The following is a 15872-nucleotide window of genomic DNA, read 5'->3' on the forward strand; positions in this document are numbered from 1 at the left end:
TCTTTAATACAGTTTAGGGTGAGTGGAACGCGTCGTTTAGACACTTTAAACGTCCTCTGATCTGAGCGCAGTTTAGTCACGTCAACAATAATTGCCCAGTAGGTCAGTAAGTGTGATGATGGGGTGATGTCATCATCATTTTAGCCTCGGGTTCAATTATCAAGCGTTTTTAAGTGGAGCTACCGCTTTAATGTGTTCACTCGCGGATGATTTCATGGATTAAAAAGGAGATCCAGGATATATTTCAATTAAACTAAAAAAAAAGGGTCAATCTTTGAGTGAATACTCTTCACAGAACTCACGCTGGGGTTTTGCTGTGTTTAATTTCTCCTTTACCTTATAATGTTTTGCCTTTCCTTTATCCTTTTCCTTCCCTTTCTTCCTGTCCTCTTTATCCCACACGGACATTCACATACAACACAGATCCACACGCCTGTAGCTGTGCAGCCGTTGACAGATTGTCTCATGTGGAGAGAGGGAGAGAGAGAGAGAGAGAGGCACAATTAGATTATCCCACAAGCTGTCACCTTGAAAATGGACGACAGGAGAGAATACGAGAGGGTGCATGAAAGATGAATGGTGTGAAGAAATGTAGATGTGAGAGGGGAACGGGGGGACGACTCTGCTGGGAATGCTGTGGGTTTGATATCCACTCAGCTTTTTATTTTGTGTGTACAAACGCACAAACACGTCGTTTGCTCTGATTCTGTTTGGTATTCGACATCAGTTCCCCTCCTCGTGGTCTCGCACTCCTTTAACATCCATCATAGCTCATCATCTTCTCCGTATGTTTGCCTCCATTTGCATTTGTTCTTGTTTACCTGGTGCGCTCACCTGTTATTCTCCATTCCTGCGGCCCTCTCCCTCTGTTCCTTTCTCTTTCTTCCCCTCCATGTCTCTTACGACCTCACCCGCTGCACTCCCCTCACCCGCGATGAAATATTCATGTCCGTATATAGTGGGAGCAGCAGCAGCAGCAGCAGCAGCCGAAGCCACGGGAGTCGGTTGCTTTTCAAAGACTCCAAGGCCTCTGAGCCCGCAGAGGAAAAAGGGAGAGGATGAGAGGGAGGAAGAGTGATGTTACAGGGGGGAGCAGTGAGGGAGGGGGGTGGGGGGAGAAAAAAAAAGACAAGAGGTGAAAATGGAAAAAGAGCAAGTGAAAGACAAGTACAGAGAGACGACATGTGACAACTGAGAAAAGGGGAGAGGGGGGAGATGTGTGAAATACCCCCCTCCATTACATCAAACACATTAATGTTCGGTTTATATGACTTCAGAGGACATTTCATTGACTTACATTAATTTACCGGAGACTTACTCTAACCTTAACCATAATTACTACTGGGCTAATCCTAATCCTAACCTCAACCTAACCTTAAAACATATTCACCTTAAAATGTAGTAATTTACATTATGAGGACTTGCTTTTTGTCCCATAAGGAAGACAAGTCCCCATCATGTGACCGTGTAAACAGATTTTATGTCCTCACAACATGAGCAATACGTGTACACACACACACAGTCGGATTTCCTTGACTTGGGAGGACATTACACTGATTTACGTTCTACTACTGACCTAACCCAAACCTCATCGTCACCATACAACATGTCTTCTTCACCTTCAAATGTAATCATTTACATGATGAGGACTTGATTTTTGTCCCCATAATGAAGACAAGTCCCCATAATGTGACCGCGTAAGCAGATTCAGGTCCCCACAACATGAGTAATAACCTGGAATGAGAATACTTAATACCGTAACCAGTTAATGCCAATGACGATGAAAACCGCCGGCACACTTCACCTCTGGAGCTTCAAACGTTGGTCAACACTGCATTAAACACATCACTTTCCTTGTATTACACACACACACACAGAGGAACACACAATCCGTGGCTATTTAAAGACACACATGTACACAAATATAGGCTACTCTTGTACCCAGATTTTACAAAACAACAAAGCACTTTGCTACATGTGCATGCTTTCTTACACAAAAATAAGTATTTATATGTCTATCTATAAGGCAAGTTGCATCTGTGCGTCTGTCTGTGACGGGCATAACTCACCGACCGTTAGTCAGGTTGAGCATGACCCGAAGGTGTGCATCCTTGATTTTCAAATTTTTTGGAGGGATTTTAATTTTCACTGATTTATCACACTACACCAGGCAGGCAGCGGCTCATCAGCAGCAGCTGCGCTGTCTGGGGGCAGGGAGGTGGGAGTGAAGAGGCTGTCCTCACGGTGGGTGAGACATTTTCACACGGTTCACCACAGAACATTGTGTTTTACTGAAAATACGACGAGGTGTCCGTTCATCAATACGCAAGCACATATTCATTTTGCATTAGCATGCTACTACTTTGCAGCTAACTTGCTAACTGTTTCCAAAGGTAAGCTAGCAATGTTGTAATTAGCATTAGAGTAGGGCTAACATAATACAAACACTGTGCAACCTCATTAGGCACAACGCAAATGTTTTCATTTGCCATTAGCATTAGCGTAGCTAGATGTTGTGACTGTCAGCCACTCCAGTGGTTGCACAGTGTTTATATTATGTTAGCCTTTATGTTGCTTATCATGCATTACCATATCTGAAAAATCTTCTTCAGCTCATACTATAGGAATACATACATAATATACAATTTTAGGAATTCAGCTTTAATCAACCCAGGTTTGACGAGACATAATGTTGCCAATTCACCCTTGAATGAAGCAGATGTGATCTGGAATTCACTTTGTCTCATTACCCTGAGTCTGCACAACAAAGTCGCCCCCCCTTTCCGCCTTATTGTGAAAAGTAAAGCACACGCACCCTTTAATTAGGTGCCAAATTATGGGTTGTTTCCAGGCAACCTACATTAAGCTGCGACCGCTGCAAGGGAAATGGAGCTTCAAAGCTTTGAAGGATGTTTTCACTCTTTGAAAATGAGTCTTTGTGCGTGTTGTGTGTGTATGAATGCTGAAAAGATAATCAGTAGAGGAGAGAGAGAGAGAGAGAAATTGAAAGCAACAGAAATGTAAGGTATGTTATCTGACAGCGGTGGTGATTTATTGATAAGGGCACCAAAAAAAAAACCACAAGCCTTTTCCTTTTAGTGTCTTACACAGCTGAACCTGAGGTTAACCCTGATGATGAAGAAGGGGATGAATTCATAATGTAGTCCATCAGTTAACTGGACTGTTCTGTGCTATGATCTTTCATTATTATGGTTGTGTCTTACATAAAGGTACGGACTCTACTCACGCGTCCATATTCACTGCAGAAACCTTACAAAGCTACACTGTAAAACTGATCCTTATAAGATAATTCTTATTGTATTGTCAAGTGTATACAATGCACTGATATTACACGTGCAAAGATCATATCACAGACGCTGAATACCGCTGAAACGTTTTGTTTTCCCTGCAGAAAACGCATGCAAGGAGAGAATAAGATCCACTTTGGAGCGCAATCGCGTGGCTTTAGGAGTGTTTTAAAATTGCAAGAACATCGCCGGCGAGTTGTGTGAAGAACAGTCAGCAAAATTGGCTCTAATTATGACAGTGGGCGGAGAGAGAGAGAGAGCGAGAGAGAATAACCTACATACAATAGCTACAGTGTGTGTGCGCTCCTCCAAGATGATTTAAAATCATAGAACAGCGCATACACAGCAAATATAAATCCAGTACAAATTACACTCACAATTCATGCAGACATGTTTGTTGAATGTTCCATCAACCCTGGGGTTTATCATCTTGCCTGAAATATATATATATACACATATATGTATGTGTATATATACATATATATATATACATTTACGTATATACATATATATATATATATATGTTTGTGTATATATGTATATGTATATGTATATGTGTGTATATATGTGTATATATATGTATGTGTATATATGTATATATATATGTGTGTGTATATATATGTATGTGTATATATGTATATATATATATGTGTGTGTATATATGTATGTGTATATATATATATATGTATATATATATGTATATATATATATATATGTGTATATATGTATATATATGTGTATATATGTATATATATGTGTATATATGTATATATATATGTGTATATATGTATATATATATGTGTGTATATATGTATATGTATATGTATATATGTATCTATATATGTATATATGTATACGTGTATATGTGTATATATATATACGTGTATATGTATATATATATATGTATACATGTATATAAATGTGTATGTATATGTGTATATATATCTGCTAAATGTTTCTGACAATGCACAATTTGCTATCTTTTGATAGCTGTTGTTGGGTAAAATATTTAGCCTTTATTAAATATTTAACTATGTAAATGCGAGCGGCTTTCAAAGATTTATGTCTGCACTGGGGTTGTTTGTTTTTGTCTTTGGTCTTTTTTAGATTTAGGGCTAATAGGGTTTGGATTATTCCTCGTCATGGCACCGTTTAAATTTGCTTTATCCTATTGGTCTTAAAAAACTACTTATAAACACGTGCCAGCAACGGCAGCCATTAGATTGATTGCTTCTACGCATTTAAGAAGTGTCATTACTTTTGTTGAGTATGTAGTTCACAAAACTCTTTTCCTAACATTCAGGCATCCCTTGAATTTAATGCACACACTGCTGTGAGGTTAATGTATCATTAACCATATCTACGGTTATATCAGTTTACTTTACTAACTGCAATGCTATTCACAAGATGAATAATCCAAAATTTGCATTTTACTGCTTGTATGTGTGTGTGTTTGCTTACACATTGTGACATTTACCACTTGTAAAGAAACCCTCCCATTTCCTGCCTATAACACCACAGCAATATTATTGCTGCAGGTTTTTGGAAAACATAAGCCAGTTCTACTGGAACCTGCCGCTTCATGCATAATACATTGTGTCTCGGAGCAAATGTAGTTAATTAGCAGAGACACACACTATAGTTGGTTAATTAACGCCGAGCAAGAGAACGATTTATCAATTCAAAGTCAGAGAAAATGATTTAGTGTGTTGGCAGGGAAATAGAATGGATGGTTTATGACTGGGGGAAAATAGGAGGGGACGGGGACGGGGGTGTCATAAACAGATTAATAATTTAATTTCATGTGGACTTTATAGTGTCAATTCATCACTCTGCATGTGTCTCTCCATTCTAGGATAATTTATGACAAAAGATGCAGCTGACTTCTTCGGATTTTTCCAAAAAGAACAACAAACACATCAAGTGTCCTCTGAAGGCGAGAACATTAAGTGCCTGAGCAACAGAATAACATAACAGACCGTGTCCTTACAGTGAATATGAAGCTGTCACGAGCAACTGGTTTGATTAGCTTAGCATAAAGACTGCATGAATGCTAAAAACGCCATGTTTGGCTTTGTCTGATAGAAACAGAATCTCCTACCAGCGATTTCAAAGCTCACGAATGGGCCTTTTCCACAATGGTCCCAGCTCGCCTCGTCACGGCACGGTTTAGGTTGGTTTTCCACTACAATATTGCCTACTCAATATGGGTGGAGTCATCACTGCCGGGTTCCCTAGGTTGGAGTTGAATATTGAGATTTTAGACATTTCCCTGGTAGTTTTCGGAGATTAACCCACATTTTTTTAGGATTGTTAAAGGTGCCATATGTAAGAATGTGGCCAAAAACGGTTACTACATTCAAATTCAAAATACGGAGGTCGTTTAGGTTTCGTTTTCTGACGTAACTGGCAACCCGTGGTTGCTCGGCAGCTGAGACTCTATTGACTGCAGTGATTGGTAGACGGCGGTAGGTGGCGCCACATGCCAAAACATGATTTCAAAACATAAACATGATTTGCAGTCTGCAAAATATTTTTTTTTTATGCAAATATTTTGTCTGTACTGTTGTTGTTGGTGAGTTCAGTTTGTTATATGAACATTATTCCTGAGTCTCTGTGACATATTAGGAGGATTTTATGGCCAGTTGCTTCAGATTTATTACAAAATGCACCTTTAAGTTTTTTTTGACTGATCTATATTTCGGCTTGATTCTAGTGTCGGACATCTCTTCCTGTGACGACACTCTGACCAATCAGTGGCCAGCAGCCTGATGGCATCACGCAGGTATCAGGTACTATGCTAGTAGAAACTTGGATGTTTAAACTTGAACGTCTTTTGCTCAAAGTAATGTTCCATAAGCAGTATGAAACTATGATGTAAAATGACAGAAGCTAACTGAAGCTAACTGTGTTATAATGAGTATAAGTCAGTGATACTATGCCAGCATTGCTATTTACCCAAGCCTGCATTGATCCAGGTAAACTAAAGATCATTTGGCAGCAGTGTGCGCCGATTGCCTTCCCTTTCACGGACGGTCATGCAGACACAGGTCACCGCGACCGCAGCACACTGGCCCTCTCTCACTCTCTCCTGTTTAGTTTGACTGACATCAAACATAAAAGTGCAATTTTCGCAGAAAGGAACTGAATGGAGAGAGAGAGAGAGAGAGAGCGAGAGAGGAAAAAAAGAGGTTAGAAACACCACCAAACTCTGAATGTGCGTCTCTTGAGCCGAGGAAGAGAACCGAGAGAGAGAGAAGAAATCCAGGGTCTTGAAGAGGAAGAGATGTAAGTAATTCCTCTGACCTCCTGGTTCACACTGGGAAGTCGGGACCTTGTGAGTTTGTTCAATAATACATTGATTTTCAGAGTGGACTTTTCTTTCTTACGGGATTTGATGCAAATTATTTTCTGACGGTTTGTTCCTTCAGTGATGCAGTGTTGGGAATCCATGATTTTGTACCTCTGTCGATTCACAGGTTTGCAACAGTAGAATCAGTTTCTACCGAAGGTATTCAACACTGTAGATATTAGGGATGTGAATCGCAGTTCTATTCAAAATCGATTCTCGATTCATATGATTCTTGATTCAAAAGTTGATACAAAGACAAATTATGGCATCAAAACAATACAGATTGTATAAGATAATGTGATTTTTAAACTGATTCCAATGATGTAAACACACAAAGGCAAACAAAAAAGTTAAAGGCGCCATATGTAAGAATGTGGCCAAAAATGGTTACTACACTAAAATTCAAAATACTTTTAGGTTTTGTTTTCTCCGCCATTGTAGCTCAGACCCGTGGTTGCTCGGCAGCTGAGACTCTACTGACTGCAATGACTGGTAAACGGCGGTAGGTGGCGCCACAATACAAAACAGGATTTCAAAACATAAACATGATTTGCGGACCGCAATATTTTGGCCGTATTGTTGTTGTGGGTGAGTTCAGTATGTTATATGAACATTATTCCTTAAAAAACTTTACACAAATAACTATTACTTACACAAAATTTTTTTTGAAATAGAAACTTAAAGGTGCCATATGTAAGAACGTGGCCAAAAACGGTTACTACATTCAAATTCAAAATACAGAGGTCTTTTAGGTTTCGTTTTGTGACATAACGCAACCCGTGGTTGCTCAGCAGCTGAGACTCTACTGACTGTAATGATTGGTAGACGGCGGTAGGTGGCGCCACATGCCAGAGTGTACACATGTTCCTGAGTGTCTATCAATAGTTCATCAGGATGTGCATGTGTCAAACCTTTGGAAAAACATTCACAAACGGGGTTATACATCGCAAAATACACCTTGTTCAAAATGTAAGAATTACCAATGTACTGTGAGCCGTGTGCCATGTTTTAAAGATGCCACTAACTGGCGTTCACTGAAATCCAACTGTAAAATATATTTTTTCTGTATTTCTGTAAATGTGGAGTGCAACAACAGCGGTACATGTTTCATCATGAACAGGTTTGAAGTGCCGGCATGGCTCCACAGTCGATGTCTGTCCCTTGTTAATTACGTTTCTTTTCTTGCAGCATGGTGAGAAAGAACCTGGGCCGACCATCTCGCAGCATCTACCTGGGTCTGGCGTGCGTGTCCCTCACCCTCCATCTGCTTCTGGCGTTGTTTTGTTTGTCTGTCCTCCAGACGGCCTGTGTCCTTCCCGCCTCTTCTTCCTCTTCCTCCTCATCTATTCCAAGAGCTGATGCCCATCGCCATCAGTCTGTTTCTTCCTTCTCATCCTCTGATGCCTCCTCCTCCTCCTCCTCACATAACTCGCCAACTGGCGACGAGCGTCGCAAACTTAACGCAAACACTTTACACCACGAAGGGAAAGAATCATTAAATGTTTCTACTGAGACGGAGAAGAAACTGATCGGAGCTGGCAAAGAGTTTCCAAAGGCGAAGGGTCGCTCTGTACTGGAGGCGCTGTTCGATCACCCGCTGTACAACCTGCCACGTCCACAGCTGCAAGAAGACGACTGGCTGTTGAGGGTGAAAAAAGACGACGATGCGACAGATAAAGAAAGCAAGGACGACGGGGGAGAAGAGGCCGTCGCTGACAGTCAGTGGTGAGTGAAAAATGGGTTGAAGAACACAGATCAATAACTGTGCTCCACATTGTACTGTTCATCTAGAAGAAGCTGAGGTTTCCTCCTAGTTTGATAAGACACACTTTACAGCAGAGGAGTCAAACTCAAAGTAACCAAAGTAACCAGTGCAGCACAGAGTTCTACACAAACTTCCAGCCTCAGAGGATTTATCTGTCCAGTGGATACATGTTATATATGACGGCAATGTGCCTGCAAATGATCACTTTTCCACATGCTAATTGCTACCTCCCAGTAGCCTCAGTGGCTGATGTCATTTCCTGTCCCTTAAGTTTTTTTTTTTTGTTTTTTTTTAAGGTGGACCTAAAGAGATACTACTAAACAGAGTGTTCTGAACAGGGCTGTTTTGGCAGGGTGATTGAACTGCTGTGGTGCTTCATTCTTATGGTATTTTGACCAAAGCATGTCACAGACATGTTCATTAGGACACCAGGGAACTAGATTAACTTGGAGAAATAGGGTATAATGTGACCTCTTTAACATCATGTTAGCACTCACACACATATGGAGGCTTCAACTAAACACTGCTCATCCACTTTGAATGGTGCCAGTGTCACGCCTCATGTGCTTTTACCATGAGCAACGTCAAATGTTTAACTGCTGATTCTGCCTATTTATAAAAACCCATTTTCTCTCCTAAAGGCAGAGTGCCAGTGAGGAGGAGGAGGAGGAGGATGAGGGCTATGAGAAAGTCACTTGGACGAGCGACACGGAGACCCACCCTCCCTGGCTACGGTTTCACTTGGGCATTTCTCGCTGGGAGCTGTACAACAGGAAGGATCCCAACCTGCCCCAGCTGACTCACTATTTGGCAACACAACGCATCCTTGGTGCTGGTGAGCTAATTTGGAGAGTCATGGCTAGATAAAAAACAGTGACAGGAGAAAAGGGTTGGAGAAGGATGATAACCTGTTGCTATATACAGTATGTGTATATATACATTTATGTGTGTGTGTGCAGTTGGGCAATATAAGCTAAAAATTCACAATACTACATCATGATATTGCAACAAATTTATTCATGATGACATTTAACAGAATTTCAAAGTAATAGTGCTTGTTCTGATATGGCACGACATATGTACCTCACAATAAAAGCATTTATGATGCAAAATAAATAAGATAAATCTTAAATTTGGTAAATAATAACGTGGACAACTGTGATTTTATATATATGTATATATATATATATATATATATATATGTATGATATATATGTTTGTATGTAAATATGTGTATATATATACATATGTATGTATGTATGTATATATATATATATGTATGTGTGTATGTATATGTATGTATATATATATGTATGATTGTATGTGTATGTATGTATATATATGTATGTATGTGTATGTATGCATGTATATATATATGTATGTATGTTTATATGTATGTATGTATATATATATATGTATGTATATGTATATATGTATATATATACGTGTGTGTGTATATGTATGTATATATATATATATGTATATACAGTATAGACACTGCTGGGTTCTCATTTTAACTCTAATCTGTTAATACACACGAGCTAGGACGGAAAAGAGAGCCAGAGGAAATATTGAGTATTTAAGTAAAGATTTCATTCTGTGAACACAGTAAACTGCTGGAAGAGACTCATCCACATATTCATATAAAGGCTTTACGGCGAACAGTGATAGGCAAGCGCAGATGTACACAAACTATAAGCACAGACCCAGAAGGATTCAGATTTAATGACCCATCCATCCCTGCAAGGGCCAGGCAGCAGAGTCCCCCTTTAATGGAGTTTGAAGAACATAGAAAATGTGAAATGTGAATAGCTAAATAGCAGGTCGAGTGTGTCTATGAGTGTAATGTGTAGTGTCGTCAATACAATCCTCCCACAAACACCTACACAAATACTGTACATGCACACACAAGCACATCTATCACTCTATCTTCACAGGCTTCAGCAGCACATGCTCATTTTTTGGTTTGCTCACCCCATACGCTCTGTATATACTAATATATTTGTACTTTGCAAATTAATCTCAGCTAGCGGCATCCATATTGTTCAAGTTTAACACTCAACACAGCACGTGTGCATCTTTAAATGTAAATATTCAGCTATTTCCCACTTTAATGACAACAGTAATGCATATATTGCAGTATTTATGTGTTTTTTGATGGATTACTACCAGGATTTGACCCAGACATATAGCAAACAAAGCACTTTTTTTTTTTTACCCCGAAGGTCTTTGAATTTAATGTGTTCACCAGAAATAACGATTAATAACGATAAACAGCGTGGTGAGAGCGTACAATTTATACTCTTAATCAATCACGTTCATCTGAAGTGTGTTGAAAGAACACCAAAAAAAAAGCCAACTTCCAACTTATTTATAGATCTCTATAGTGGATGTAAAATGAGTGAGTTGTAAAGAAGCTGGTGGAAAAAATGGCTTTCCTTCTTTATGAGTTGCTGGGGGGCCATGTCGCTTCAAAACAACTATAATATTTCTGTAGGTTTTACATGGATAATGTATAATATGCTGTCCAAAAAAGCCATTAAGACGGAGTTAACAAACAAAAATGAATATATTTGTGTATATATGTGTATATGTATATATATATATATATATATATATATATATGCGTATGTATGTATGCATGTATGTATGTATGTGTATGTATATGTATGTATGTATGTATGTATATATGTATGTATGTGTATATATATGTATGTATGTGTATATGTATATATATGTATGTGTATATGTATATTTATATGTATGTGTATATTTATATATATGTATGTGTATATGTATATTTATATGTATGTGTATATGTATATATGTATGTGTATATGTATATATATATGTATGTATGTATGTATGTATATATGTATATATGTATATATGTATCAGGACCTTTAGTGGTAAAGTCCAAAATGGAGGGTTGATTGTTTTAGGCCATCATGTGGACAAATAGGTGTATTACATTGCAGTCTTGTGGACTCACTAAATGACCATTCTGGTGATGATCTGTCAGAAAGTCATCAGGTCATCAAATGTTTTATTCGATCTGCGTCCTAAAAAAAAGAACAAATGCACATTTGCTAAAATCCACAGTGCACCTCTGTTTTCAAAGAAAAAGTATTTTATGATATGCATTTGTTACGGTGATGCCTTCAAGTAAATGATTTTCTGTATGTCCTTCAGTCCAGAAGACAGGAGGCACCCAGCTCAAGCTGCTCTTATCGTTCCCAAACCACGGACAAGCTCTGCTCAAACCAATGAAGTAAGACACTAACACTTACTGACTGACTGTGTTTTTTTTTGCTGTTTGATAAGAAAACCCTGTACCTAAACACTGTCTATCAGCTAATGCCTGAAGCATGTGTCTTCCTCTGTGCAGACAATCCAGAGATGCAGAAACGGACGTGAACCTCTTCTACTTCTCCGACTTTGAAAGACACAACGCGGAGATCGCTGCCTTTCACCTCGACAGGTACATATGTTTGCATCCTGCTGGGCAGCTTTATTATACTGCTCAGCTCTTTGGCTTAAGAGTAAATATTCAAGTTGTACCAAGAAAATCAATAGGATGGTCATAGCTACACAGGGTTTTTATACAGCCTTTTATTTCTGATTCATTCTTGCTCAAAGCCTCAGACTTTACGTTGTTTTTGTGTGTGTGTGTGTGTGTGTGTGTGTGTGTGTGTGTTTTTATTTTTATGTTCGTCTCTGTTCCCCATCTCAGAATCCTGGGCTTCAACAGGATCCCTCCAGTGGTCGGTCGACTCATCAACGTCACCGCAGAGATCAGAGGGATAACCGGTGACCAGAGGCTGTCGAGGACCTTCTTCACTTCCCCCGGTGTGTGTTACCGACAACTTTGAAGGGCTTTTACAGGCCTTTTAAGACCTGGTTTTAGAGTTGGGCAGAGGCGCAGCTTGTGAACAGGCAAGGCAGGCAACTGCTTGGGGCCCCGAGCTGATAGGGGGCCCCCCGACACTCGGAGTCTGAGGGCTTTTTTTACTGAAATGTATGTGACCATCCACATCCCCGTCCCCCTTAAACAACAATGGTTGATTTGCGATGACATCTCGGAAGGAAACCTCCCTAAAGGGGCCCCACGCCAATCCCATGATCCCACCTCACGTCAATGTGTGAAGTTATCGTTCTGTAATTTATTTAAAGTGTAATATATACATATATATATATATTTTACTAAGTTTATATACATTTTTAGATACTCTAGTTATTTACAGTATTTTATTGTTCTATATATTTATATTGTCTTATAATGTGGGTTCTTTACAGTGTAATGTATATTTCTTTACAGTATTTTATTCCTTACATATATAGTTTCACATAGTTTATTTATTTTCAAAAATATTTTCATGTTATTTCATTCATTTGGAATAACAAACCTTTTGACTTCACACATTTTTCGTTGGTGTCAGATTATATATAACATAATAATGATGAACACTGATCAGAAGGGGCCCCCTGGGAATGTTTGCTTAGGGCCCCAACAGACTCTAGAATCGCCTCTGGAATTGGGTTTAGGTTAGGGTTAGGGTAACACTTCACTTTAGGCTCTTAGTTGTGATGGTTGGGGTTAGGGTAAGGGGCTAGCGGATGCATTATGTCAATGATGTGTCCTCACGAAGATATAAAATCAAGTTACATCATCATCACTTTTGCACTTTCTCTCTCTCTAGTGGGGAACGTGTGTTTCTATGGCCAGTGTGAGTACTACTGTTCCACAGAACACCCAGTGTGCGGTCAGCCCCATGCCCTGGAGGTCTCCCTGGCTGCCATGCTCCCTGACCTCACACTGGCTCCTCGCAGGTCCTGGAGGTCACCCTGGAGACGATCGTACAGCCGCACCAAGCTCGCACCGTGAGTTCACCGTCCGACTCAATCAATCAATAGACTATATTACTTTATACTTACACATATATATATATTTTATATATGGTGTTGTGTCTGACTTGATAAGGCATGGGTGTTTGCTGCCCCTCAGTGGCCTGCAAGAACTTTATTAAATATTAACAAAGGGTATTTTATTTGTTTGGGAGCTTGGTTCAGGTCAGAGGAATTGTTCAATCCTGAATAAGAAGAAATTTGAACAAAAATGTTGATATTGATGAATTATCCAATCATCTTCCACTGCTTTATCTTCCACATGAGGGTTGCGGAGGTCGCTGCTGGTGCTAATCTCAGCTGACACAGAGCGAAATTTTTAAAATCTGGTGTGTAAAATCTGGTGTTTTTTCTAAATAAAACTTTTTATTTAGTTTTTCTTCCTTTTAAATTGTTAATACACCATTTCAACACGCAGTAAATTGGAAAATTGGTCATTTATGGGCCCTTTTATGGTTAAAATAAGTGAAAAGGGTTCAGGGTTAACGTGAACATGATTGACCGAGGCTGTTTTTTCCAGGTGGCAGAAGGAGCCGGCTTACTGTGACAAAGTCAAGCAGACGCCTCCTTACAACCACGGCACCAGACTGGTGGATCTCATAGACATGGCTGTGCTGGACTTCCTCATGAGTCAGTCGCTACACGTTAAACTCATCCATTATCTACCGCTTTATCCTCCACCAGAGGGGGTGCTGTGCCTAGCTCAGCTGACATTGGGGGGCGACAGGCGGGGTACACCCTGGACAGTGCGCCAGTCCATCGTAGGGCCACACATATAACAACTCACTCACACTCTCACACCTACGGTCAATTTAGAGTGACCAATTCACCTAATCCACATATTGCATGTTTTTGGACTGTGGGAGGAAGCCGGAGAACCCGGAGAAAACCCACGTGCACACGGGGAGAACATGCAAACTCCTTGCAGAAAAGCCCTTGTTCCAAAGTTGTTCCAAACGGGGCTCGAACCCAGGAACCCGGATCATGTTAAACTTAATCCTGTATATACTGTATGTACTCGTTTAGCTCCTTAGTGAATTATAAAATTGACTAAACTTAAATTAGTATAGACATTTCATTCAATATTCAGCCTTGTTTTAACTGTTTGTGTGTAATTACAGGCAACATGGACCGACATCACTATGAGACGTTTGAGACGTTTGGAAACGAGACGTTCCTGCTGCATCTGGATAACGGACGAGCGTGAGTTGACCTTCCCCTCATGTCAGCTGGGTTAGGTAATAGTCATGTCCGTCAGTGTGGACACTAAATAGATTATTCCACGCTGCACAGGCAACGGCAACATCCGTTTTCATTTCTGACTCTGGTGTTTAGGTTTGGGCGTCACTCTCGGGATGAGCCGTCTATTCTGGTGCCGTTGCAACAATGCTGCAGGTAATAATAAAAAACAACAACAACAGCAGCCATGATGAGTCACAGAGAAACTGATCAATAAAGTTACAGAGTGTGGTATAACACCTGATTTTCACCGACCCGCCTCCTGTAGGATCCGTCGCTCCACCCTCCTCCGCCTGCGTCTCTTGTCCCCCCCTGGTTTCCGCCTCAGTGACGCCATGCGTGAATCTCTGGCTCAGGATCCTCTGGCAGGCGTCGTGGCCCCCCTCTTGGCAGAGCTGCACCTGGCTGCTTTGGACCGCCGCCTCGCAGCCGTGCTGCAGGCGGTGAAGACCTGTCTGGATCAGGGTGGCGACGTCGTTTACGATGACTTGGAAGGATACGACGAGGATCGGCCTCGCTGAGGATGAAGAGAAAGAAGAAATGATACCCCTTTTATCACATCTTTGTCATCACGTTTGTAGCCTTGTAGCTTTAAAGATTGATTCGCTTATTTATTTTCAGTTCAGTTGCCAAGTGAGGTGAAAGTACAAGATAATCAATGTCTTGTTGTGTTTTCTCCAACTTTCTTTTCAATCAGATTGGCAACTTCTCTTTCAGTGATGCCAAATATCCTAAATTAACAAACTATATCTTATTATATCATCTATATTATATCATTTTAAAGTCTTTTTATTTTTTTATATGTTTATGCTCTGGAGACTTCAAGTCTCCACATCACTGTTGGAACAAAGGAGGCAATATGTTGGTTCTGATTGGAGGAAAACCACTGAAGTGGCAATAAACAATAAATATCTTTCGGATTTATGACCACGCTTGTCCACCGACTTGGTCGTGACATCAGAAAATTGCGCTTGTACGTACCAACACGCACACGTGCACAGTCCCCACACTGACACACAAATTAAACGCGGCACAAAGGTTGCGCTAACAGCAAATTCTGTAAACTTGATTGAAAATATCGGCTTCTCTCAGTTTTAAAGGCGCCATATGTAAGAATGTGGCCAAAAACGGTTACTACACTCAAAAATACCGAGGTCGTTTAGGTTTCGTTTTTCTCCGCCATTGTAGCTCAGACGTAACTGGTGACCCGCGGTTGCTCGGCAGCTGAGACTCTACTGGCTGCAATGATTGGTAGACGGCGGTAGGTGGCGCCACATGCCAAAACATGATTTCAAAACATAAA

General features: G+C 40.2%; 1 protein-coding gene across 1 annotated transcript; it reads left to right on the forward strand.

Annotated features, from left to right (window-relative positions):
• Positions 1-7849: 7849 nt before the first annotated feature.
• On the forward strand, positions 7850-15090 carry LOC310933136 (extracellular serine/threonine protein kinase FAM20C-like; the record flags this gene model as incomplete). The annotated part of the gene is made up of 10 exons (XM_083896557.1): positions 7850-8385; positions 9067-9260; positions 11618-11696; positions 11814-11906; positions 12159-12274; positions 13126-13306; positions 13851-13960; positions 14452-14533; positions 14666-14725; positions 14838-15090. 10 exons carry the CDS (start codon positions 7850-7852, stop codon positions 15088-15090), a joined length of 1704 nt encoding a protein of 567 aa, XP_083752683.1.
• Positions 15091-15872: the final 782 nt, after the last annotated feature.

Source organism: Microchirus variegatus (assembly GCF_963457635.1).
Source record: "Microchirus variegatus genome assembly, chromosome: 10".
NCBI classification, from domain to species: Eukaryota; Metazoa; Chordata; class Actinopteri; order Pleuronectiformes; family Soleidae; genus Microchirus; species Microchirus variegatus.